This window comes from Meriones unguiculatus, chromosome 5 (genome assembly GCF_030254825.1).
Source record: "Meriones unguiculatus strain TT.TT164.6M chromosome 5, Bangor_MerUng_6.1, whole genome shotgun sequence".
Classification (NCBI taxonomy): Eukaryota; Metazoa; Chordata; class Mammalia; order Rodentia; family Muridae; genus Meriones; species Meriones unguiculatus.
Window position 1 is genome coordinate 111,900,412 of NC_083353.1, and position 25,335 is coordinate 111,925,746.

A 25,335-nucleotide genomic window follows, 5' to 3' on the forward strand; every position below is an offset into this window, starting at 1 on the left:
AGTAGATTACTGAGGTGGCCAGAGATAGGAAGGAGCCAGGTTAAGACCGTGGATCTTAAATCTTCCCATCCATACTATGGGACCGTAACAATATGCAGATCTGGGAAATGATGTAAGGCAAAGTCTCAACACTGTTCCTGACAGACAGCCAGTGCTCAGACAGCCCTAGGTGGCACCTGCATGTCATTGTCCACCACAGGATGACTAATTCTGGGACCAAAGGGTTGTGTGTTTTGTGTGATGGTGTCACCAGGTCCCGCAGTGAGCAGAGAATGACGGTGTGACACCCTTCTCTGCGAATGAAGCCAAGTTGGGTATCCCTTCTGCGTGGCCTTATCTTCAACCCCACCCTCTGCAGCCTGGTCCTCTGGTTCCCTTCTTACTCATGGAGGGAGAAGAGCCTAGAGACGCTTCAGTGCACCCCCTGGGCCCACAAATGAGGAAACAGGCTTAGGGAGGAAAGGTGATTTGGAAACGTAGCCATCCATTTCTTGGCAAGGTGCCCTAGGGTGGCCATGGAAGCTTGGAGTGTAGAAGATATGCCAAGAAGGGAGACAGAATGTGGCATCTATGGGTCCTGGCGTGGAGGACCGCAGCTCCATGGCCCTGAGGTTAGGCCAGACCAGGGAGCTCTACAAATTTGGACAGCCAGCCAAGATGGCCTATTTAGCAGCCACAACAAGAGAACAGGGTGCAAACTCCTTGGCGAGCTGGAGGATTTGGGAATCACACTGGGCCTCCCATAGTATAGAGGGTATGGAGTATGTACCCTTTACCACAGCTGCTTTCCCAAAGGGCACCCCTCTGGAACAGAACACGCTTACTCTTTCTGTCTCTCTGTTCCTAGACTGTAGCCCCAAGAATCATTGCGAAAGGAAGTGAACAACACTGAAGAAAGAGCAGAGGGTGACGGAATAGTGTAAGAGGCCCTCTTCCCGGGGAAGGGTCTTGGGGAAGGAGCCAGGGAGGTGCAGGCAAACTTGGGGCAGATGTCTTTCACTCACTTATTCCAGGCTGAGCATTTCCTAGAAGCCAGAGTGCAGGAGAACTATGGACGAGGGCAGAGCAGCAGCCCTGGGAGCAGCACTAGCTCTCCGTGTAGGTTGTACTATGACTGTACAGCCCCTGCCTCTACCCCAACCCTCACGCAGTGAGTGCTCAAAGCACAGTTCACCCAACTCTGCGGGGAGTGTCTGTGTGAGTGCAGCGGGCAGCAGGTTACAAGACTGCGGTGTAAGCCATGGGCACTCTTGACAAGTGCTCCCCCAGCTTGGAGCTTCTGGATGAGACCTCGGGATAAACGAAGACCACCTGAGAAGAACATTGGAACCAGCTTAGGTTTGGGTCTTCCAGCGGAGGAAGCAGCGTGGGTGAAGAAGGGCCAGAGGCAAGGGGTAGCTAGGGGATTCAGGGGCTGTGAAAAGGAACAGCAGGGACCCTGGAGTGGGCTTGGGTGTGTGTCAGGGGAGCCGGAGAAGCTTTTGTAGGGCACACAAAGGCAGCCGTCAAGGGTTTCAAGCAGAGAGCAGCCTGATCAGAAGCTTGCTTTGCAGGGATGACTCAGCCGCTCGCTGTGGAGGCCAGGTGGGAGAGGCACAGCGGAAGCTGGAGCTCGTGGGAGGTGACCCAGAGGTGCAGGCAAGAGGCAAGCTGGTCTGGCTTAAAGTGGAGTGGTGGAGAGGGTGGGGCTGGGGAGAAGTGAGAGGCAGTGTCAGTAAGGGTTAAGGATGGAGATGACAGAAGGTAACAAGGAGCCAGATAAATGCTTCTAGGTGTAGCCTGGCCGACAGGGAAACCTGGGGACGGGAGGACTCGGGAAGCCATGGAAACCCTAAGCCTGAGAACTGCTGGATCCCATATGATAGTGGGTAACTTCAGGGTCAGAATGCTAAAACCCTCCCTGTCAGAGTCATAAGCAATTAGGACCTAGCTGAGGCTTCATGCCCATCCCCATCCCTCTTTGTCACAAAGTCATTCTTTCTCCTTTCATCCTCTGAACATCTCCTTTTTCTTTTGATCCCCCCCCCCCGATACCTCTGATATTTTCATACATTTTAAAATTAACTTTTAAGTTGGCCTAAAAAGTGACGGGTTCCATTGTGATATTTTCATACGTCTTCCTTTTTTTTTTCTTTAAGAAACAGGATTTCATTAAGATGCCCCTCCGCCCTGGCTTAATTTCACTACACTGTGGTGCTGGGGATCAAACCCAGAGCCCTACAAGCTATATGAGTGCTCCACCACAGAACATCTTTTTAATACCAGGTGCTGCAGGGATAAAGATGAGAAGCAAGCGAAGCTTCCAGAGAGGCAAGGCCATACCTCCAACAGACTGGAAAGAGGCCAAGGGCAGAAGGAAGAACAGCAGAGCCAGAGGCAAAAGGAGCATTGGGCAAGGCTCCCCCGATAAATGACGTAGCTGAGGCCCAGTGAAGAACAGGTTGCCCAAGGCCACACAGCTCTTTAGCAGACATAAGAGTTCAGTCTACTGTAAGTGTGTGCCATTTTCAGCTACCTTGCTCCGGCCTTCTCTGTCCCCTTTGCCTTCTCCTCCTCCTGCTTACCTTACCTATGGCTGGTCTAGAAAGATACAGAAGTTCACAGGAGGCTGGCTGTTGCTCAGGCTGAATTCACACGGTCTATTCACTCAGCCCTAGTGGCCTGCAATGTAATCCCACGTGTTAGAATTAGCTTCGCCACTAACAAGTCACCTCTCTGATCGTGGGAATTGTGGGAATCTCCCCACAATTCTCCATTTCCCACCGCGTCAGTTGCCATTTTTTTTTTTTTTTACTGATTTCTCCTGCTCGGGCCAGGTTTTCTTCAGTTTGGCTGAGGGGATTCTAAATGTGACTGTGATCACTCCAGGGTTTAAAGAAGCCTGACTTTTTCCCTCCATTCCCCACTGCTTGTTGCTTCATGTGTAATAATTATTAAGAGTATAGCCACTCTATCAGTACGTACTACGTCCAAGACACTTTGCTGGGGGGAAGAGTGCCAGAGACGGGTCCTGTCGCAGAGGAGTGGAGAGACCTGTGGGGACGTGGGGGTGCTCACAGCTAGCCCATGTCCCGACGCCACACTGTCCTGAGCTTCGCCAGTAATAAAGAGCCCAGGTCTGCACAGGCCAGGCTCTATACTTCTTCAAGTTTAAATCCTTAAGCTAAATGTTCTCCATCTTCAGCGTTCATATGTCAGTACATCTGTATTACCCCAGAAGGATGGAAGATGTATCTCCTTGCTTTTCCAATCCTCAGCCCTTTCGTATTTCAAACTTGTCTTCTAGTCTGTGGTTTCTTCACATGACCACAACCTATTCTGTTTTCCTTCTTCAGGACTTCCAGAGTTGTCCCTTTCCAATCCAGCATGAGTGTGAGGCACAGGACTGCTGGCTAGCCATGCCATTGTCCTGTTTTTCAATAGACTCTAACCATTGCACCACCCTTTAAGCCCATGTTCTTTTTCCGGTAGGGAGGCTCCGACTGCTCTCATCTGTGTCAGCCTTGGAAATCCTGTCAACCCATAAGCAGCCACTGGCTTTCTGGGATCTGCTCTGAGCCACCCCCACCTCCCACCCCCAGCCTCACAAACAGTGGAAATCTGTGAGCTTACACTCAGCCAAAGCCCCAGGCTCCTGCTTTGGGGGTCATACAAAATACTGGTGCTTTGGGCATTGAAAGACGATAATTTCCCATTTTCTCTGACTTATTTTCATTTGAAACATCTTTCTGCCCATTTATAGACAAATCTTGGATTCAGTTCTGCTGTCCTTCAGCCTTATCTCATCAGAAAGTTTGATAACTATAACTTTCATATTTTTATCCAGTGCTTTCTCAAAATGGGGAACCGGGTAGAATGAAGGACAGCGGCCACTTTCCCTGAATGGACACCAGGCAGAAAAGGCTCATGATCTGAGGTTTTGTTTCTGTTTCACAAATTCTACCTTTGAAAAACCCACCTGTCTGTGTTGTCATCTAATCTGTACAATCCTCTCCTTTCACATAGATATCAGGAAGGACTTTGTCAAAATGCTTTGCTAAAAGTCGGGCACATTGCCCACTGCTGGTTCCAACCCAGGAAGGCAGCTTGGCATCAACGTCCCTCCAAAGGAATGAAGTTAGTTTGACTCTACTCCATCCGACTAGCTTCCTGAGGTTTGCCTTGCTCACAGGCCAAGACTGGTTCATTAGGGCCTACACATTATGGAGCTGGCGGGGCTATTGGCAGGAACTGGAGGCCTCTAATTCCTAGTTTTGAGGAAAGCAATGCCCAGAGTTTTTCATGGATATTCCTGAACCATGAGGACTGGATCTCCCGTTTCTACCTCTCTGAGGCCAAATCTGTTTTTCGATAGACTCTAACCATCACGCCACCCTTTAAGCCCATGTTCCTTTTCCGGCAGGGAGGCTCCGACTGCTCTCATCCGCGTCAGCCCTGGAAATCCTGTCAACCCATAAGCAGCCACTGGCTTTGCACCTTATTTTGCTTAGGCATGTCTAAGAATTGGGCTTTCCCTTGGAAGGCATGGCAATAAGGCTATTTCTTCTGGATAAAGTGGAAGTGGGGACTCCCCTGATGGGCAGCTACTTGCTTAGAGGTTCACACCTTGTAAAGGGCAGAGTCCCTGGACATACTAGCTCTGGGCCTTGTGGCACAGGACATGAACCTTGCCAGGTAAAGGTAGGCACAGGTCTAAGCATGGCTTCCTGAGAAGTTAGGCTCTAGGGTTAGGGCAGTTAGGTAGCTCAGCTGAGGAGAAACATGGAAAGAAAGTGGGCCTGCAGGTCCCTGGCACCCTGGACAGCCCCCAAAAGGCAGGGCCCTTCACCACCCTCCCCGCCCCCCCTGGCAGGCCCTGGGTACCTGTTTATTCTTTAGGTCAAGGGAGAGTTCGTACTCGGAGGCAGCAGGGGTGTGGGAGCAGAGCGCCGTCGCCAGGGCAGGCTGCTGCTGGCCGGGGGAGGCTGCGCGGAGGGGGCCAGCCCGTGGGGAGCCCCCCGCCCCCGGCCGCTCCTCCTCCTGCTGTAGCTCCGGGGCTTGCGCCTTCGGGGCATGGGCACTGGGTCTGCCGGCTGCCACCGCTGCCACCACGGAGTCCTCCATGCCCCCACCGGCCTGGGCACAGGAGCCATCACTGTGAACAGAAGGCAACGGTGCTCGGTTGGGGGAGAGGGGGATGGAGCATGTGGCCTGACCTGCCTGGTGCTAGTCCTTTCCAATGCTAGGGGCTAATGGGATAGCTCCTGCCGCCCACTAGGGAAGGGCTCTTATGGCTGGGAAGAGCCCCAGGCAGGGTTAAACCTGAGATTGGGAGAGCACTCCCAGGAGAGAGGGCACGTGGGGCTACGATTCAGAACAGAAGAAGAATAGTGAAGAGTGGCTGGCCTCACATCTGGGATCTGTCTCTTAGCAGCTGGGCTACCCTGGCAGGTTACTTAATGACCTGGCACCTGTTTCCAGTCTGGAAATGGGCATGTTAACTGCAGTGGCCCCTGGTCTGGCTCCATGGCCACCAATGAGGAAGGCTTACTGGGACTTGCTACATCTTTAGATGGCCCTAGGAGTGGTTACTTAAAGGCCAGGATTGGCCATCAGTCCTTTCAGACTTCGTTTTGGGGCTGGGCCTGTGGAGAAATGGGAGCTTGCCCTGCTGGGTTTAGAGAGGCCCCTGTGCTTCATGGGCTCCCCTTTCCTCCCATGGAGCCCCCAACAGGTTGGGCTCTCACTGCCTTCCTCTTGCCTACCCTCAGAAAACATGGAGTTAGTAACGTGGGCTGTTCCTTTCTCCATTAAGCCTCCAAGCTGCGCCCGACTTCAAGGCTCAGAGCTAAGCCTTTCCTCTAAGAAGCTCCTCTGGGTGACTGTAGCTTTCCCCGCTCTGTCTTAGAACACCGGGAGCCACCCTCAGAGGGCCGTTGTGGACCGCACAGCAGACAACAAGGCTATTAACAGCTGGGCTCCAGTCCAGCCCCCACGACTGCGTGGCATTGGTCCTGTTGCTTTGCCTCTGAGCCGGGGGTGGGGGTGGGAGGTCCTCATTGTATAATCAGGGTCAATACCGACCTTAACGAGTTATAGTGAGGAACGCCATGTGCACTGTGTGCACAAGGGTTTTAGCGTAGGGTATGCGCAGAGCAAACTCTTCTTTCTATACTGTCCCTTCTGAGAGGCCAAGGCCTGGGTTCTATTTTATTCTAATTTCCCTCCCCGCTGAGAGCTGAGCAGATGATAAATGCACACAGTTACTGATGTATGGCATGAAGAGAACCAAGGGCCTGGGGAATGGCTCCTACTGCAGACAGTAACAGAAGGTCAGGGTTGGTGGAGACCTTAGGGTCACACAGTGACGTCATACAGTGATGCCTGCCCAACTTCTTCTATAGAGGAGGAGCATGGGGCCAGTGAGGTGTCCCTGTCCCTGGAGAGCTATGAAACCTGAGGATTTATGTCTTTTAAGACTGTGCCCCCCCCCGCCGCCAAGGGGTACTCCAAACTATGCTAAAAGGCCTCTTCCTGACCTTAGAGAACCCAGATACGCCTTAAAGTGCTCGCAACCCCAGAAGTGGGGTGAAGAACCCTCCTGTCCTCTTCTCTATCAGTTGTCCCAGCCTTCCCTACTCCCCCACAGATGAAGAAGAGCTCTCGGGTTGTGTCTCAGCCACAGGAGCCTTTACTCTTACCACTTCCCCGATGCCACTGACCAGCTCCACGAGCTGGATGTAACACCCTAGACACCTTACATGTTTTCTCACCACAGTCACCAGAAGGCTCTCTTTACCATCCTACGGCAGCGCATCTTGCTACAGCATGTGCCTTTTCTCCCTCCCAAATGCATGGAAATGGCCCCTACCCACTGACAGGTCACTTTGCATTCAGGGATCACTCTCTTTGCATTGGCAGGATCACTCTCTCACCCTCTCTTCTCCAGCATGTCCTTGCTTCAGTCTTTGCCCTGACCCCCAGAGCCACTTCAAGTTCTAGAGAACTGGGGGGAGCTTCTCAGGGCTGCATTGCCAATTGCTTTCTTTGGTTGTTGACATGTGCCTATGAAGAACTTTCACAGAGTTGCTATCCTTTGATGGCTGGGCCGCGCCAATGACATAGTAGGTTGGGGGATAGCTTTCCGCCTTGTCTTCCTTCCCTGAACTCACCTATAAGCAACAGGACTGGGAGTGGCCCTGACCCCCCTGAACTGCCCTTGCCAACATGGTCAAGATTAGAGAGTGTCAGGAAGTATGAATTATAATTCTGCTCTGTGACCTTGGCCCAGTTAGCCACCATCTTTGCTGCTCTATCTGTTCATCTTCTGAATGGATAAGTACCTGGCAAGGCTTTGGCACAGGAATAGGTAAAGCATACATTCAGTGCCTGACACACAGTGGGGCTTAAATAAATAGAGGGAATTGTTTGTTTCCGAGCCAGAGCCATGCAGCATGAAATAAACATTCGGAACTAGAAGGTATTGTCCCCATTTGGTCTTCTGCCAGCCTTCACAGAGCTGAGTGACAGGTTCTCCATATAACGTATGGCCTTTGTCAGCCCTCCAGATGGACTGGCTTCATTGAGGCTTATGTGGCTCCTGCTCTGTGCGTGGAGAAGAGGTCCTGTTCTGAGCACTATCACCATGGCACTGTTGGCTCCTCTGTGTTCAGGGCCTCCATGTAGGCTCCTTGTTGTACCCATTGCAGTGTGACTTTCCCTGGATAGGCCTTGTCCAGAGTCCATTGTGTAAACCTGTGAATTCGATCCTTGGCTAGGGAGCAGAAGAGCTCTGCATGTTCAGAACCTTTATTTGTGTCCGAATATCAGCCGAATGGGCCCTATGCCCTGTTTAGGTTGATATTGCTGGGATTTTCATTCTGGAACCATCCTGTTACACTGTCACCGATGGAGGGGGACTCCAGCCTAGGGGCTGTGATCTTAGGTATGCAGCCCCTTGTATGTACACATGTAATGCTTCTTCCAGGACAAAGGCCATGTCTCTGCAGCTCCTCAGTGGGGCAGGTTCTAAGCAACTTAGCCTTAAAAGGGGTTCTATAAATGTGGGTCCTTCCTTCATTCTGAAAACAAAATGGCTTCCTTACAGTCTCATCTCTGGCCGTCTAGAGGGTATCTAGGTGAGGCTTAGCTCCCTGAGGCCCAGGGACAATGCACTTGCCTGGGACATTGCTAGCATGTGAGTGGAACTGTTCGCCAGGTTCTTCCTTGGTCTTGGGCACCCATGTGAAAAGGCCAAAAAAGTAGAATGTGGGTGGCACCAAAAGGAAGGGCTCTGAGACAGCTTTGACAGCTTTGTGCCCATGTGACATTAGGCCCCTATGTCTACAAGGGTCCAGGGCACCATTAAAGACCAGCCCGTACTTGAGAGTACAGTAGTTTACATAGTAATTTACATGTGGGAAGTGGAGGTCTTTGGGAGGCTGAGGGACAGGCAGCTAGCTTCTCAGAGGACCATCACATGTGCCCAGCAGATGATCCGTGTGCTGGGACTAATCCTCACATGTGGAGAAGGTCACTCGGGTGGGAAAGTGACCTGTGGTTTGAGGACCACTAGGCACCTGCTATGCATGCCTGATCCTGGCCTATAACAGCATCTGGAAGTCTTCCCTTGGGTCTCCCGTGACTTCCCCATTCTTTCCACGGTGTCCATCGTCAGAGCTCCCTTCCTGAAATGCAGGTGTTTCCCTGCCAGTCCTCTGCTCAGAACCCCTCAGTGATTCCGGGGCTTTGGGAAGAAGTCCACTCACAATTATCCCCTCTGGGTGACCTCTCCGCCCCATCCATACCGTCACCATGTCCTCTAAGGCCACTGTGCCTCTCACAGGATCCTTCTCTTTCTGCTCAAGTCTTCCACCCACACATTTTTCCTCCCTGTGAACTCGGGACTCATTCAGTGTGTGGGAAGAGTTGGTCCTCCTTCGATGTCCCCCCTCTTACCTCTAGACGGGTAAGTTTTGACATTTGATTCTCTTTCAACAATGACGTTCTAATTATTCATCAGTGTGTTTCTATCCTCCCCCAGACTTCTACATGCCTCCCCCCCCACCCCTTTAAACCACAGGTACTTATTACACTGGGATGGCTCATAAGATGTGCATAATAAATGTTAATGGATGGATGAATGGACACGTGGGTAGGTTTACATTGCTTAATCTTTACTACTCTTCCAAAGGTGGAGACATTGGAGGATGCTTCAGTATCTGCCATTCTAATTGTCCCCCAAGGATGGGTTTCTTGCTCATCTACTGGGAGTGCTGTGGGAGATTCTCTTTCGCTATGGGTGCTATCATCCCTACCATGAACTATCTCAGCAATAGAGATCTGGCTGTCCCCAAGTTATCCTCCCCAGGAATGCCACATGACCAACTAAAACAGGATTATTAAAAGTCTGTGAGAACCATTTGAAACCACCCCCAGCCAATGCTGACAATGACTGGCCAAGACTGGCAGACATTTTGCATTTGGACCTTGCCTCTGCTGTGTCCCTCATTTCATTTCTATGGAGACCACTCAGCTGCAATGCAAGTAAAAAGCTGATACACGGAGGTCAGAGTATGCTGACGGAACTCACAGTGGAAGCAGAGCTTTCTGCTCCTCCTCTTTTCTGGATGGCTAGGATTATCTTTGTCTTCTGCTCTCAGACCTATAGATCATTTCCAAGATCCAGGGGCCTTTGCTAAAAAAAACACTAGGTTCTCTTCCTAGGAAAATGCATACATTCCCACATCTCCCATGTTTTGCCATAGCATCAGTGCTGAAGGAACTTCATGCATGTACCCAGGTAAGAACAGCCAAGAGCTGTGGCTATCTCTGGGGAGACAGGAAAGATGCTTAGAGAGTAAGCACCAGCTGAAACAGCTTTGCTGGGACTAGTCATTACCTTCGGTGCTGATGGAACACTTAATCAAAGGGTGGAGAGGGATAAGGACCCTGTTTCTGCGCCTGAGCAGCCCGATACCCGACGCTTCTGTGCCTCCTTCTCTCATCTGAAAAAAATGGAGCTGTGAAAACTTTCCTTCCAGGAGAGCTGAAGATGGAGTGACCTCACAGGTAAACCATGCATGTTCTCATAGCTCTATCAGGGAGCTGACTAGGGAAGGGAGTGTCCCTGTTAGCCTCCTTAGGACGGTAGGTCACATTTTGCAGTGTCAGGAGCTGGAGGAAACAGGAGAGGGGATTGTGGCTTCGTTTGGAGAGGGGACCACCTCTCCCCAGGCAGAGGCTAGCTTGCCCAGCAGAGCCACACACAGTTGGGATAAGTTGATGAGAATTGTGTAGCTCCCCCACGGGATGGGAGGCAGCAGATGCTGGCCTCTGGAAAGGCAAGCCGCATTTATTTTCCTGCCACTGCAGAAGCTGTAACAATAACCACCAAAGACGGGTTCTGGAAGGGTTCTGAAGGCTGACGGACTCCTCCCTCATGCCGAGGCTCCTCCTGAGGGCCTGAACACCCACACAAGATTGCTCCCGACTCTGCCACTCATTCTCAAAGCTCTTCTAGGACAAAGAAACAAAGCATTTCCCCAGACAAAAGCTAACAACGTGCTTCACATCCCCTCAAGGTTTTTCATCCTTCACTAAAACACCTTTTTTTTTTCCTTCTTTTTCTCTGAATCAATAGAGTTGTTTTAGACAGTCAGAATGAGCATAGGAAGCCAAGTGTCTTCTCGGGCTCCAGATGAGACTGGGGAAGAGCTGAGGTTAGAAAAGGCCAGTGGTAGTGACAGACAAGAACCAAGTCAGGGAATAGGCTGTCAAAGTGTTCCCTGTTGTCAAGTCATGGAACAGGCTGAAAAATCCCACCTGAGGTGGGCACAACAAAGCCGGGGCTGATCCCTCCTCTTTCTGTGTTCTCTGGCTCTGGGACATCACCCTTAATGGACTCTGTTTCCTCTCTTTTACAGAGGAGAATACAAGTGTTTCACAGCGCAGCCCTGTTTTACACAAGATGCCTCGCTATCTGGAAGGAGAGAAAGGCTGGCTGGTGCCCCAGTTCTTGTCGCCTTGTGCACAGCCAGAGGCCATGCTCTTCTACCCCCGCTCATGCTCCCAACCCTCAGCCCACCCCAGATCTCTATGCAAAAGCCTCTTATGTCTTCCCTAGAGCATTTAATACAAGCTCCCCTTGCCCATTGCTCCTTGACCACCATGACCCAAGATAGAAGCTAGGTCTGCTGTAGAAGCATGAGGGAAGGCTCTTCCATTTCAGGTTCTGTCACAGCTCCACTGGTGCTGAGAGCACTTCTCCATCAGCTCCTCAGGGCCCCGAGAGAGAAGTTATTTTCTTTTCCTGTTGGTTTCATAGAAACTTTGGCCTCCCAGCTACCTTACGGGGGACTGTTGAGTTTGCTTTGTCTCCAGGGCTTCCTGTTGAAGAGATAGTACCTTCTTGTGTGAGCTCCAGCCTTCTTCCTCTCCAGGTCCATCACTCCCAGGTCACTCACAGATGACTGGCCTTGGTAGTGAGCTGGCAGTTCCTGCTCTGTCCATGCAGTGAGAACCATCAACTGTCTGCCACATCCCAAGACACTCCAGGTGGCTTGTCTCAAAGCCTCTGGACGGTATCTCTCCTGGACCCCAACCTGACCTACATTGTCTCAGACTTTTTGTTGCTAATGAAGACTTCATGTTGCCAAGCATGTTGTGTTCCCCAAAGCACGATGGGGTTCTGGTATCAAAACTGAGTTCTGGGACCTTCCTCTGCCCTCTGCCACCACACAACACAGTTTCACGAGCTCCTGTTTCTCAGTGTGTGGTAGACAGCTCAGAGGCGCTCTGCCCTGCTGGCACTGTCTTGTTTCCTCTGGAGGAGGAAGCTCCCGATACCCTTGTCTCTCTGAGCCTTGTGATGAGCGTCTAGAACCTTCCCTGAACATACAGCCAATGTAGTGTCACAGCTGGTTCAGGCAGCATTTAAGGTTTCCGGCTGTGCATGCGCTGCGTGTAAGCCCAGCGTTCTGAGGCTGAGGACTTAACTGTCCATCTACCAGGACCCCTCACAGAGCTTGTCAGAGTGACTGCGCAAACCTGTGCCTGTGACCCACCCAGGAGACAGTATAGGGGATTTCATCTCCTCACCTGTAGAGTCTGCCCATTGTACCTTCCTCCTCTTCCAGCCCTGGCCACCCATCTTGCTTCTACTTCTTTGTCCCTGAGCTATTTCCAAGGAAGAAAGCTGTCTCCAGGCCCACCGTGACCACATGACACAAGACTGTCTCTCCCCAGAAGACCTGGACTAGGGACTTGCTGAGACCTGTATCCCGACCCCTGCTTTGGTTTGACTTGTCAGTGACACCCCAGACTCATGGTTTGAGTATTAGCCCTCCACCAGTGGTGCTGTTTTCGGAGCCGTGATGGTTGATTAATATCAGTTGTCAGTGTTGATGAGATCTGGAATCACCTGGGAGACGGGCTATTGGGGGATTATTTTATTAGAGCAAGTGTTGTGGGAAAGTCCTCTCACTGTTCTTTGGGCGGGGATCGTAGACCATATGAAAAGGAGACTGTATGGGCTGGGCACACATTCATGTTTCTCTGCTTCTCAACTGTGGCCTCCTGCCTCAACTTCCCACTGCTGTGAATTTCCTACCATGGTGGACCTTAACCTCAAATTATGACAGGAGACTCCAGAGACTGGGAGAACCAGGGCTCAGCCCTCAGACGAGAGTCACAAGGAGCAAGCTTTTGGAGGTTATACCCAGCCCTTGGTTCCTGCCTCTTTCTTTGCTCCCTAGCCCATAATAATTCGGACAACCCCCAAACTTCCACAGCTGTGACCCCAGTTGCTCCATGATGGGCTGAAATCTCTGGAAACTGTGAGCCACAATGAATCTTTCCTCCCTGATGTGTTTCTATCAGGTACTGTGCTTGTTATGACAAGGTGATTACTGCAGGACTCGAGAGCTGGATATGGTAGCATTGCCAGTAGGGCAGAGCACCCTTCTAACACTGTCAGGAGCGATGGAACAAGGCTCCTTACTGCGTCCCTGGAGCTCCTCTTAGTTTTCCTCCTGTGATGCTTTTGTCTTTCTTGCTCCAGTAGAAAGCACAAGCTATGGATAATCAGACTGGTGCCACTATTTCCTGCAGTCCTAGTAGGGAGAGACATCAGCCAGCCGTAACATCTGAGGTGACGTTTAGAGCCTCTTCACTACATATTGACTTTGGGAGGAAGCCTCGGAGAACCCAGCTTGCTCAGCAGCTGTGGGGCAGGGCTGAGCCATAAACCCTTCACTCTTGAGATTAAATTAATTTCCCTGTTCAGAGGAGCAGACAGGCAAGCTCTGGGCTGGCAAGGAGGATTTTTTTTCTCTGACATAATGCCTGGTTCTCTAAATCATCCCAGCCTCTGCGGTGACATCCCAGCTCTGGTTTAACCTCTTTACCTCCTGCCTGATGTCTTGAAAATTCCCCAAAACTGTTTGCTCTAGTTGCCTGGCATTCATCTGGGACAGTCCCCTTTATGATCTCTCCCTTAAATCAGTTCCTGCATCCAGAGTCTGTCTTGAATGTTGGGCTCTTTTCAGCCAATACTCCATCAGTCACAGATGAGAACAGACATCTTTGGATGAGGTTTCCTTCCTGTGAACCTGTTGTCACCTGCCACGCCTAAGAAAGGACCTCTCTCACTGAGGGAGGTCCAGCACAGTGACTGTTAGGATTCAGACATAACAGACAGAATCTCCCAGACCTTACATGGCTGCTAATCTGTGGCTCTACTAGGATATAGAGGAGCATTTAAGACATGAGGTCTGTCAGGAGGAAGTCAGGGTACTGGGGTGTGCTCTTTAGAGGGATAGTAATACCCTGATCTTTTCTCCCTTTTCCTGTTCTCTTCCTTCCCTGTGAGCCCATCTCTTCTTCCATCTCTGCTTCCTGGATGCCATGAAGTAAGTCGCTTCCACCATCACCTGCTCCCTCCCAGAAACATTCCAGCCACACGACCATTGACTGTAGCTTTTGAAACCGTGAGCCAAGACACACCTTCATCCTTTCAGTTGATTTTCTCACATAGTGAGCATGAGCAACATGTAAGAACATGTAAGGTCACGGCCCTGACCTGTCTTTCTCTGGGTCCACCGCTGGATGTTGATCCAAACAGTTCTCAGGCATCTTGAAAACCTTGTCCCCACCCACCGAGGGCATGTTCGTGCATGCGTGAGTGCTGGAGTGAAAGCCAGGGTCTTTTGTGTCCTAGGTAAATAATTTACCGTCAAGCTCTTCCTAGAAAGTCTAGCTTTCAGGAAGCTAACACCCATTGAGTTCTTAGGATATGTCAGGCATCTTTCTAACTCATCATCATATTTAATGCCTCCCCCCCCAAATGCCCCAAAGGTAAGAGCTATTGCTGTCCCTACCTCACACTGGTGAAGGTAAGACACATTAAATCACTCAACCAAGGTTGAAGTTTGTAAGCCTCAGGCCTTGGTTTGAACTTAGATTCGAATTACTCTAGTCGGCACTGTCACCTGCTCCACACTGCACCATCCTGAAGTCTCCCTGCATCCGTCTGCTGGTGTTGAGCACCTCACTACTCCTTTGCCTTTCCCTCTAGGGATCACCTTTTGGTCCCTGGAGAGGAGAGGTGACTCGTGTCTTTAGTAATACTTGGACAGAATCCTGTTCACTAAGATGATTTCCCATCATGCATTAGCCAAATCATGCTAATGAGATACATCAATGTCTTATGCATATGTTTGGTGAGATAGTTCCCCTGGGGACCCGAGGAGCCCTGACTGACTTCCTAAGCCTTCCAAGCTTTGACACTGACACAGAGCGAGATGGCCACCCTGAGAGCTCACCAGTCTATGTGGGTGCTCGTACCTGTGGTCCAACCAAAGTGATACGTTCAAACACGAGCAAAAGAAGCAGGCCCACAGCCACTACTAGCCATTGCTGTCTTTGAACAGCTTCTGGTCTTCACCTCTGCCGGCCTCTACCCTACCCTCCTGGCCCGCCTTCTCTGAGGGGACATAGAATTCTTTCCCACATAGAATTCTTTCCCAAAGTCAGTCAGGAGGGTACCCAGGCTGCTACTTGGGTACTGAGAAGCTCGTAGCTGAAGATGTGTCAGGGAACTTCTCATGAGAACAAAGGTGAGCCCAACCTCCTCAGGCCTCTTCAAATCACATGTGTCCTTGGATCTGGAGTGAAAGAGTGTCCAATTCCAGGGCAAAGGCTGGGACTTAACAGCACATTGCTCATGTCATATTGAAGAAAATGAGGCACAGAGAAGGGACGTCCCCTTTCTTACTGTGCTGGCAAAAGTTCTGGGCTTCTGGGGACCCCAACTGTACATCAGCCTGAAATTCTTCAATGGAACGTGGATGACAAGGCTCTTCCAGTGGAGAGCCCAGCCCCTCCTGTGCCATGCTTTTACACCACTGTATGCATTCTCTTCGCCCCTCTGCCTCTCTTCCTTCCAGAGGCAGCCATACACACTGGCCTTCTTCATATCCTCACTAACAGTTTCCTCTTTTTAATATTTCCTTTGACACAATCTTCCTATGTAGCCGAGGTTGGCCTTGAACTATTAATGTCTCTGCCACTGTCTCCGGTATGTTGGAATTATCAGCATGTGCTACCACATCTGTTGTTTATTTTTCAAAGAGATCTCAAAGGAAACCTCTAGATGCCTCTCGCTCAAGGCATCCTAAGCCTCTAAATAGGCAATAATGTCTTTCTGAATGCCTGATACGATTAAATCAGTCTTGCTGTAGATTATTATTGTTTCTTTTCATTTTCCTTCCCCCACTCTTGTTTGATAAAAATATGATTTATGTTTTTTTTTTTTGCTCTGACATTAGGTGCCATTGTGGAAATTATGAGTTATTTTTATTGTTAGGTGATAAGTTAAAAGACAAAGAACTAGTAAGGGAAGGGAAATGAAACAGAGCTTAGGAGGCTGTGGGTTAGAAAATCTTCAGGCCTTCAAGAAGAGGACAATGCTGACAGGAACCAGAAAAGAACATCCCACGGATTCATACAAGACAGTTTGGGTAAACAAAATTAAATCGGCTCCACCAGAAAACTGGGCAGACAGTGTTGGTGGGCCCTGTGGGACCTGCCAGGTACCCCTAGGGTGGGGTTCACTCTGCTCTGGAAGTTCATGAATGGGCTTTTGATGGAAGCAAAAGGGAGAGCCACACAGCTCCTCAGGGTCAGATTTCTTCCCTCTGGATCCCTTCACAAGGCTCCCAGGCCCAGACGGAGGTTGTCTCTAGGGTACCCAGAAGCCCCAGTGAGGAGTAAGGCTAGACCTCATTGTTCAGTCTCTCTACTCTGCAGGGGACACTCTGTCCCACATTCCATATAGGGGAGGTTTACGTCTCTACCTGAGGACTAGTGAGTCAGCAGTGCCATGTCAGGGCAGGACACTTGAAGGATTTCCACAGCCTCGGGAGTTCCCAAAGTGTTTTGCCACCTAGTCACAGGACCCTGAAGGAAGTCAGCATGTTTATTTGTCTCCTCTGCCATGCACTACCTCCCTGGTGTGAGGACACTGAGGCCCCAGGGCCAGAGGCCTGGCAGGCTAGGGGGCTACCCCAGATATCTTGAAGGATCTCATTGGAAGATGCCCTCAGCAGTGTGGCCTGGATGACCCCCTTGGCTGGTCTAAATCAGGAGGTGAGATGGGTTTCAGGTAGCCTCTGTGCCTCAGCAACTAAGAATGGAAAAGGCATGTGAATACTGTAATTGTCTAGTAAACACAAGCTGGCCCATTGGTCTGTTTCAGGCCCATTACAGCCAGCTGGGTGAAGGCTGGAGGTGGATGGATTAGGGGTTTCCCCAGGCCAATACAGGATCTCTGCCTGATAGTCCTTCCAGAATGATCCTGCTATGGGGGAGGTTATTGAGCTGGCCCAGCATCCTGAAGATCTCTAGGACCTGCTGTAGGCATCCTTGGCCAGCTGGTTACCAGGTAAGGCTTTCGAGTAACGACCCAAGGCAGGTATGGTGGGGCCTGGAGAGCCTGGTTAGGACTGGAGGTCCTGGAAAAAACCAGAATGCTGCATACTAGAGGCAAATGCAGACTATTCATTCTTTCTTATTATTATTATTAAATGGTGGGGAAATGTAAAACCCAAGGCAGACAGAAACAAATGAGTGGGAGGCTGTCCACTCAGATATTATCAGTAGCTAACGCTGTATGACTGGAGAGCGTTTTCATCTTTCTCTTTTTATTTCTTCATCCACTAGACTTTCAAAAGGAAATATATGTTAGTAAAGATCAAAAGAAATGGCTGGAAGGATTTTCCTTCAGCTCTAGGAGGAAAAAAAAAAAAAAAAACAACTCCCAGTGTCAGTGTCAGCATCCAGGGAGGTTAGGCCTTGGAGGTGAACCCTGCTCCACAGCCAGATTTCACGAGCCATGATCGTTTCTCCAAGACACCTAGCATCCTTGTCTGCACTTGGACTTCATGTCTGTCTCACGGATGTGGTTATGCTGGGATGACGGCCTGGAATGAGCCTGATACGATGGGGAGGGAGCCCTCACCAAGGGATGACTACCTTCAGGCTGCTGGGGCCCCAGGCTTTGAGGCTGTGGGTTCTTCCTCCTCCTGCTGGGTTTCCTCTGTCACCTGCCTAACCTCCCACCCACCTCCCATTACTCTAATGGAAGCCAATCTCAGTCCTCATCTCAGCCCCATTACCACCCACAGAGAGAAGTGGGCTGCAATTCTGAGAGCTGCTTCGAGGCCACTGGCCAGCTCTTGGGTCATCCATTGTTCTGAATGTCACTGGGCCTGTAGCTGCAATTACAAGCTTATTCAGCTCCCAGAGCACAGCCCTGTCATCACAGTAGTGAGGAGGTGGTAGGGAGGGGCCGGCCCAGGTCCCCAGCCAGGGATGGGAGGAGAGAGAGAGAGAGAGAGAGAGAGAGAGAGAGAGAGAGAGAGACAGACAGACAGACAGACAGACAGAAAGAGAGAGAGAGAGAGAGCCTGGCACATAGCTGCTTTTTCCTGCCTGGTCACAGTGATGCAGAATGGGGGCTTCTCCAGCTCCCCCAGCTCCCACTTGAAGGTTCACCTCCCTGGCTGGCAGACACGGCTGTTTGCTTGAGCTGTGTGGGAGTCAGTCTCATTGGCTGTGCACTGAAATGCTGCCTCTTCATCCTGCTTCAGCACCCTCTGCCCGTCCACAACTGCACCAGGGAGCCTGTCCCTGCCTCCCTTTCCCAGACAAGTTCTCAGGTTTCTTCAGTTTCAGCTCTTCCCTCACTCACTGGCAGGTTCCCTGTCTGGGGACCTGGAGAGGCTGTCATCCTTTTCCTGTGGCTTCTCTGCTCTTGTGGGAGCCAGTGGGGCGGGGGTCCCTCCAGACCCCTGTGACTTTGTCTAGAGCGTTGGCCTCAGGCTAACACAACTGAACAGATAGGTAAAATGCTCTTGCATCGTTCAGGAAAAGAGCCCAAGGATTAAGATACAGGTAGGCCCCTGACTCAGACCTGTAGTATAGAGTTGGGTATTGGGGAAGGATGTTATAAACTTGTGTTGACCTTGACCTTGGCTGAAAAGCAGGGAAAGACTAGGTGTAGCTTCCAGAACTGGCTTAAAGGTCTTACTGACTGGATTTTGGAATACCCATCACTCAAAGTCTTCTGTTGGCTTTTCTCAAGAAGCCCTCTGTCTGGACACTAACAGAGCTGGTCAGAAGCCAGTCTGGCCATGGCAAGGAGTTTAGGGTTATTCCAGAGGCCTGCCTGTCTAAGCCTCTCAGCCTGGTCTCTGATCTCTTAAAATGACCAGTTGGGAAGTTTAGTCTATTGTCTCTGGAGGTAGGATTCCTGGTCCAGGGAAAGGGCAAAGGGCTGTGTAGGGGTCAGCGATAGGGTCAGGAGATGTTGGGAGTCAGACAGACCAACAGACACATGAGTTGTTGAGCAGTGCTCCCAAAGGATCCAAGAAGCTGGCATCAGGCTGATAGAGACAACAGACTATAGGAAACTAAACCAGACAGGATCTGAACAGGCCACAGACCTAGGATGACTGCCTGCCCCACAGAGAAACGACTCCCCCTTCTATGTGGGGCCTAAGGGGCCTTCCTGGGACATTCCTGAGAGCCTCCCACCTCTTGCCTTTCCTCCTCCGGCACTTTCAGTCTCTAAGCCTATTGCCTGAACTTCTAGAGGAGACACAGGAGACCTTCTGGGAACTAAAAGAAGGTTTTTTTTTTTTTTCTTAGCATCCACCTCAAGCCTTGAAACTACCTTCAACATTCACCCTTTACAGGAGTACTGAACTCCTTCCTGAGGCTACTGGATATGGTGGGTCCGGGGGAGCCAGGTTGTAGAACACGGAAGAACGTGAGGGTGGAAGGGAGGAGCTGGGAAAGAGTCTGCCGGACCTGGCCCTTAGCTTCCCTGTTCACCCTCCCCAAAGAAGCCAGTGCCAGTACAATGTTCACTGAAGATGGAGCTGACTGCTGGGGTGGGAGGCCGCTTCTCCTCTGCCAACCAAACAGTGACAGTTGACAGGAAGGAGCCAGGGCCCTCTGTCTAATCCCGTAGTGTCACCTGGGCCTCCCAGAACTCTTTTTCTCTTTCTTCATCTCCCCTCCTCTTGTGTCTCCCATTTCTCTTCTTCCTAACTCCCTGATGAGCTGTTTTCATTTTGGTGTTATCCCAGTGCTCTACTAGATAGGGCAAAGGGCTTCTTAAGGAGAAAAGTGAGCCTTGGGTGTTTTATGCTCCTGGACTTGGACTTGACCCCAGACTTGGCGGAGACCATGCAAAACAGCGTATACTTAGCCCTCCCTCCTCCAGCCTGGCCAGAGTCAGGGAACCCTGCCTCTTCCTAAGCCTTGGATTTAAGGACCCTCACTATGCACCCTGTGTTGGCCCACCTGACATCTGAGTAGCAATACTTTTGTCTCTCTCTCTCTCTCCTCTCCGTGTGTGTGTGTGTGTGTGTGTGTGTGTGTGAGAGAGAGAGAGAGAGAGAGAGAGAGAGAGTGAAAGAGAGAGAGCCAGTGTGTATGTGTGTGTGTGTGTGTGTGTTTATATATTCCTTGTTGTTTCCCAAGGAGTTAAAGAGGACAAATTATAGACTCTTGGACTCTCAAGTGTGAAGATGGTAAGTATTGGAGGTTCAAGACCCCAACTTCATACCCAGGTGCTGGTGTTGACTGCATGACTGTGGGCTGCCCATGACTCAGGCTCATTCTCCACCCACGCACAGCAGGGAGGACTGGCTACCTGCTCGCTCTTCCTCAGGGAGCTACTCGGACATCAGCAACATTACACATAGAAGACGCTACTTTCTAGACAGACCCAGCCCTTACTGTACCGAGGAGGAGACTGAGAGCCAGGGCTTTCAAAGAATGAAAGTAATTCCCATGTCTAGAGATTCAAGATGGGGCCAGGAACACAAGTGATGGTGAGGGAAAGAAATCAGCGGAGACTGAGAGAAGAGCAAAGAGAGAGGGAGGTGACAAGTGATGTGGGTGAGGAGGAGGGCCACTAAAAGCACAAGGCAGGGAGGGTGAGAAGCATGGGGTGGGGCGCAGCGAAAACGTGGCAACAGGGACACGAGGAAAGATGGAGGCAAGAGGGAGTGTGATTGGCCTAGACAGAATGGGGACAGCACAGAACAGTGACACCATGCCCTGCTGTGTCACCATTGCCCTTCCTCTCCAGGTTGTCAGCCGGCCCAGTGAGGGCTGAGAAATCTTTAAGATCAAAGCCAGTCTCTCCTTGGCCCCTTTTTGGGAGGAGAAAGATGGGAAGGAAAACGGAATCTGCCACAGGAAGGCCAGGCAGCGTGCATGGGTTGAGCATCTGTGGAGTCCAGCCACCCGGTCACAAGGAATACCTATATCTGTAAAGTCAAATTCATCGCTCTTGTTTGCCAAATCCATAATTTATACAAGCTGATCAGGGGCGTAGAGCAATGGGGGTACAATGACCTTGAAAAATGGTAATCGCTCACGTAGGACCAAAGGGAGGAAAGAGGAATGGGAGGATGAGGAGGCAGAGAAAAGCGAAACAGACCACACAGGACTAACAGGAGGCCAAAGCAGCTAGCACTAGACGCTGGGCTCAGAGAGGGAGGAGGGCGGCAGGGAACGGAGGAAGGTCCGGTTCGCACCTTTGGGAAGCCAGGTCGGAGCAGGCAGGCTTCTGCTCGGTGTCAGCGGCGGGGCAGCAGAACTGGTGGAGCACAGTCTCATTCCTGCAGGAAGAGAGAAGGGCAGAGCGTAAGGCAGGCTTAGCCCTGTGCTGAAGACGCCTCAGCACCCGCCCCGCCTCCCAAAAACACAAACCTGGCCGCCCTTCCCTGCCTGGAACCCCCAGTGGAACGCGCAGGCCACCAAACACTGCTCTGGAGGAGGGCGCCCAACCCGTGTTCTGTCCATCCACGTTTTCTCCGTCATCACACTGGCCCTGAGCACAGTCCCCTGGTTTCCCCGCCCTCAGTACGCATCTCTGCAGGAGGCCCCCTGCAGAGGGGGACTCTCTGTTCGTGGAGCTGTCTTTTATCCTAGCTCTGTATGATCCTGTTCCTTAGGAGTCCCGTGTAGGACAGAACAAGGTCTAAACACAAGGACTCGGCATCAGTAAATAGCTGTAAAGCCCACCGCGCGCAAAGCCTCCAACCACGTGTTGCCTCCTGGAAGTTCGGGGCGTGCTGCCAGGTCTTACGGAGATGAGAAAGTCTAAGTGCGGGTTCTAGCTGGAACTCTGGGTGGCCCGCTCTTATTCATGTTTCGCCTTTGTGGGGCTCCATCCATGTGCTCCATTGAGACACCTTGCACTTGTACTGAGATCAGGAGGTTGAGCTGGAGAAGCGGTTCTCAACCTCAGCTGCCCATTAGAGCCACCGGATTTGGAAATAGACCAGCGCCTGGGTCCTGCACCCCTGGGACCCTGAGTCCCGTGGTCTGCCAGGGGTTCAAGCACCAAGGCTCTTTATAAACTCCAGGCCGCCAAGGCCCTGCCCTCCGTGCTAACACACTGTGGCGTTAATCCTGCACTTGTATGGGGCTACCTTGCCCTGTCATCAACTCTCCTTTCTTACTGACAGAATGAATGTCAGGTCTAGAGGACCCTGGGTCATCCGAAAGAAGGTTTCAGACTTCCTTTAGGTCCAGAGTATGTTGTCCAAACCAAAATTTTACTTAAAGCACATTTTGTAAAACCACAAAGGGGGAAACGTCTCTGAGGAGCAGAAATTTTATGCTACTTTGCAGACCCCCTCCCCCCGAGGCTTACTTTTGAAATCTGCCTCTCAGATACCTCTTAGGAGCCCCTAAGTTCTGAGATCAGAGATCTATGTAGAGCACAACATTCGACTATATCAGAGAAATAACCGTGGAGCCTACCATAGGTAGATAAACATATTACACAGAGAACACACGCTAAAGCAAGAAAAAAAATCAGAAGGAAACAGGGATCTAGCTTATGCGTTTGGAAGACGTTGTTTTTGAACACAACAAATGACAGACAGGGATGCCATTAAGAAAAAGATATGCTGGAAGTGTGGCATATTGGAAGCAGAGGTGGAAGGATCAGCCTGGGCCCAGCCTGGGCCACATAACATGTTGAAAGCTAGCTAGTGCTATGTGGTAAGGCCCTGTCACGATGAAACAATACTATTGCAAGGGAAAAGCAACAGACGGGGAAGGTGTTTGGTAGCACCTACAGCAGAAGGTGTTAAGACTTGAATCTGATGTTCCCCGTGAGCCCCATGTTCAAACACTTGGCCTAACTGTTTGGAAAGGCTGTTGAACCTTTGGGAGAGGAGGCGTGGTGGATAGGGGTGGGCATCTGGAGTCCTTTCTGGTCCTGTCTCTTGCTTCCTGGTCTTGTAGCATATGAATAAAGTGACACTGCAAATTTATGCTACCACAGACCAGTGGTTCCTGCCAACATGGTCTAAGCTACTTCAGGTGCCATGTCTTCCCTGCTATGCTGGACTGTGACCTCTTACACTGCAAGCCAAGAAAAACCTCTTGTGCCTCAAGTTGCTTCTCTCAGCTCTTCTGTCAAGTTAATATTCTTCTTGCATTGAGCTCTAATACACCCATAATGAAAAAGACAAAGCCAAGAGAGAAAAATGTGAAAATAGTCCAAAGGAGGAAGAGGAGGAGGAGGAGGAGGAGGAGGAGGAGGAGGAGGAGGAGAAGAAGAAGAAGAAGAAGAAGAAGAAGAAGAAGAAGAAGAAGAAATTCTCTAAAGAGCCAATAAATATATGAAGAGATGTTCCACATAGCTTGTAGCTGGGAAAATGCAAATTAAGGTAGCACTGAGGTACCATAGCCCATCCATCAGATGGACAAGCATTAACAAGATTGCTAACTCCCAGTGTTATGAGGCTGTGGGAGACAGGGGCTCCCGGCTCTGCCTGAGTAGGTAGGAATTCTTATAGCTGCTTGGGGGGGAATTAGAGAGGACATGCCTTCCCATCCAGAAATACCACTTCTGGGATTTTATGCTTGCAGGGGCTCAAATGTTTCTCAGAAAGGTATTTATTCCAAGTGTTTAAGGGAGTGTTGCTTTTGGGAAGAAAGAATAGCCAGGCAGGAAGGAATGGGTGATAAAAACAGTGGGACCTTCGTCCACACCTTGTAATTACATGCCTGTCCAAAAGAACCAGCACTTTATCTCTTGTTCTGTGGATAGATGTTCACACTTGTGGCTAAGTGAGAAATATGTTGCAGAGAAAAGTATAGAGTACAAGCCCAGTTCAGTAATAAACAGGAACTCCCACCCCTGTGCTTCTTAGTTTTATGCAAGTTAGGTTCATTCGGAAAGAAGAACCCTCAATTGAGAAAATGCTTGCGCTTGGTTGACCTATGGGGGCATTTTCTTGATTAACCATTGCTATGGGAGGGCTCAGACTGCTGTGGGCAGTGCCACTCCTGGGCAGGTGATCCTGGGTTGGATGAAAAAGCAAGCTGAGCAAGTCATGAGCCATTCCACAGTGCTTGTTTCTCCCCTGTGGTCTCTGTTCCAGTTACTGCCTTCGGTTTTCTTCCTGAGTTCCTTCAGTGAGGGACTGTGATATGGAAGTATTAGCCAAACAAACCCTTTTTTTCCCAAGTTGCCTTTGGTCATGCTGTTTATCACAGGCAACATAATGCAAACTAGGACATCCCCAAACGTGAATTCTACATGCATGAACTCTGTGTTTTATGTGCAAACCAAGCTGTTAACTTCAGCTACTGCAGCAGATGAAACTGAGAAGAAAAGGTCAGAAGTAGAAAAGGAAAAAAAACAACAACAACAATGTTTGGTATGGCAGTGATTAAAAAAGTTAAATATAAATTCTTGTTTATGCCATTCCATTACTATAAATACATTAAACACTAATGTATACTTGGATGGGAATAGAGAGTGTCAGAAACCAACACAAACACTGATGTCATCTCAGGGATCACATATGGTTTTCATCCTGAATTTTCTAATTTAAAGGACTGTCAATTATAGGTTAAGATACAACCTGTGATTATGGATTCATTAATTTATTATTCAACTAATATGAGATTGTGAAAGGCCAAAGGCTGAAGACATAGCTCAATGAGAGAATGGAGGCTTAGCACATACAAGAGCATGAATTCAATGTCTAATGTGACCAAAGAATAAATAAAAGGGCAGCAAAGAAAATAGCTGGAGCTGGGGTGGTGGCTCAGTAGTTAGGTGCTTCCCACCCAAACATGAGGACTGGAGTTCAGGTACCCAACCAGCACTCCATAAAATCTGTTACCCCAGCAGTGGGAGCAGAGAGCTAGGAGGTTCCCCAGAAATCCTCTGGCCAGTCAAGGTTCAATTTGAAAAAAAAAAAAAAAAAAAAAAAAAAAAGGAATGCATGGAGGAGATAACAGATGAGAACAGAGACAATGTGTCTAGAATTGGCCTATGGTCAGACTTCCAGCTTCCTCCACCTCCTCCCCCTGCTTGGCTTCCTGGGACAAATCAGAAGCCTTAGAGAACTGTCTGGAACCAAAAGACATTGTGATAACATACAGGACTTCCTGGCTTGAAAAGGGGAGTTGAACGAAGGACCCTTGCAGGAAGTAGAAGAGCCTAGAGCCCCAGCAATGGCCGAGGGGAGCACGTGAGGATGAAGCCTGTTTACACCTCCAGTCCCGGTCCATTGGCCTCTGCTATGTCCATAGCAGGCTGAGAGCTCCTGGCCAGGTAATCAGTCACATAGGCAGACAAGTAGCCTGTTGCCCAGTCAGATGATGGTATTTCAGGAATGAGAAGCCACAGTTCCCAGCAGACCTGGGCAGCTTCCGAGGGCTTGCAGACTGCCCTTCTCTCTCTCTCCCGAAGGGGAGCACTAAAGAGGAGGCTAAAGAACTGACTCATCCTCACTAGAGATGAAA

The 25,335-nt window shown here is 50.3% G+C and overlaps 1 protein-coding gene across 19 annotated transcripts in view; it reads right to left on the minus strand.

Moving 5' to 3' along the window:
* Positions 1-25,335, minus strand: part of Iqsec3 (IQ motif and Sec7 domain ArfGEF 3) — an 89,324-nt gene that overhangs the window by 41,649 nt on the left and 22,340 nt on the right. For all 19 annotated transcript variants that reach the window (XR_009591944.1, XR_009591943.1, XM_021632620.2 and 16 more), the window contains exons 2-3: positions 21,093-21,176; positions 4,864-5,134 (exon numbers count right to left, since the gene is read on the minus strand). Coding sequence is in view for 17 of the 19 variants with exons in the window: in XM_021632620.2 (XP_021488295.1) it covers positions 4,864-5,134; positions 21,093-21,176 (355 nt within the window). In the remaining 2 variants the exon portion in view is untranslated. The remainder of the gene's footprint in view (positions 1-4,863; positions 5,135-21,092; positions 21,177-25,335) is intronic.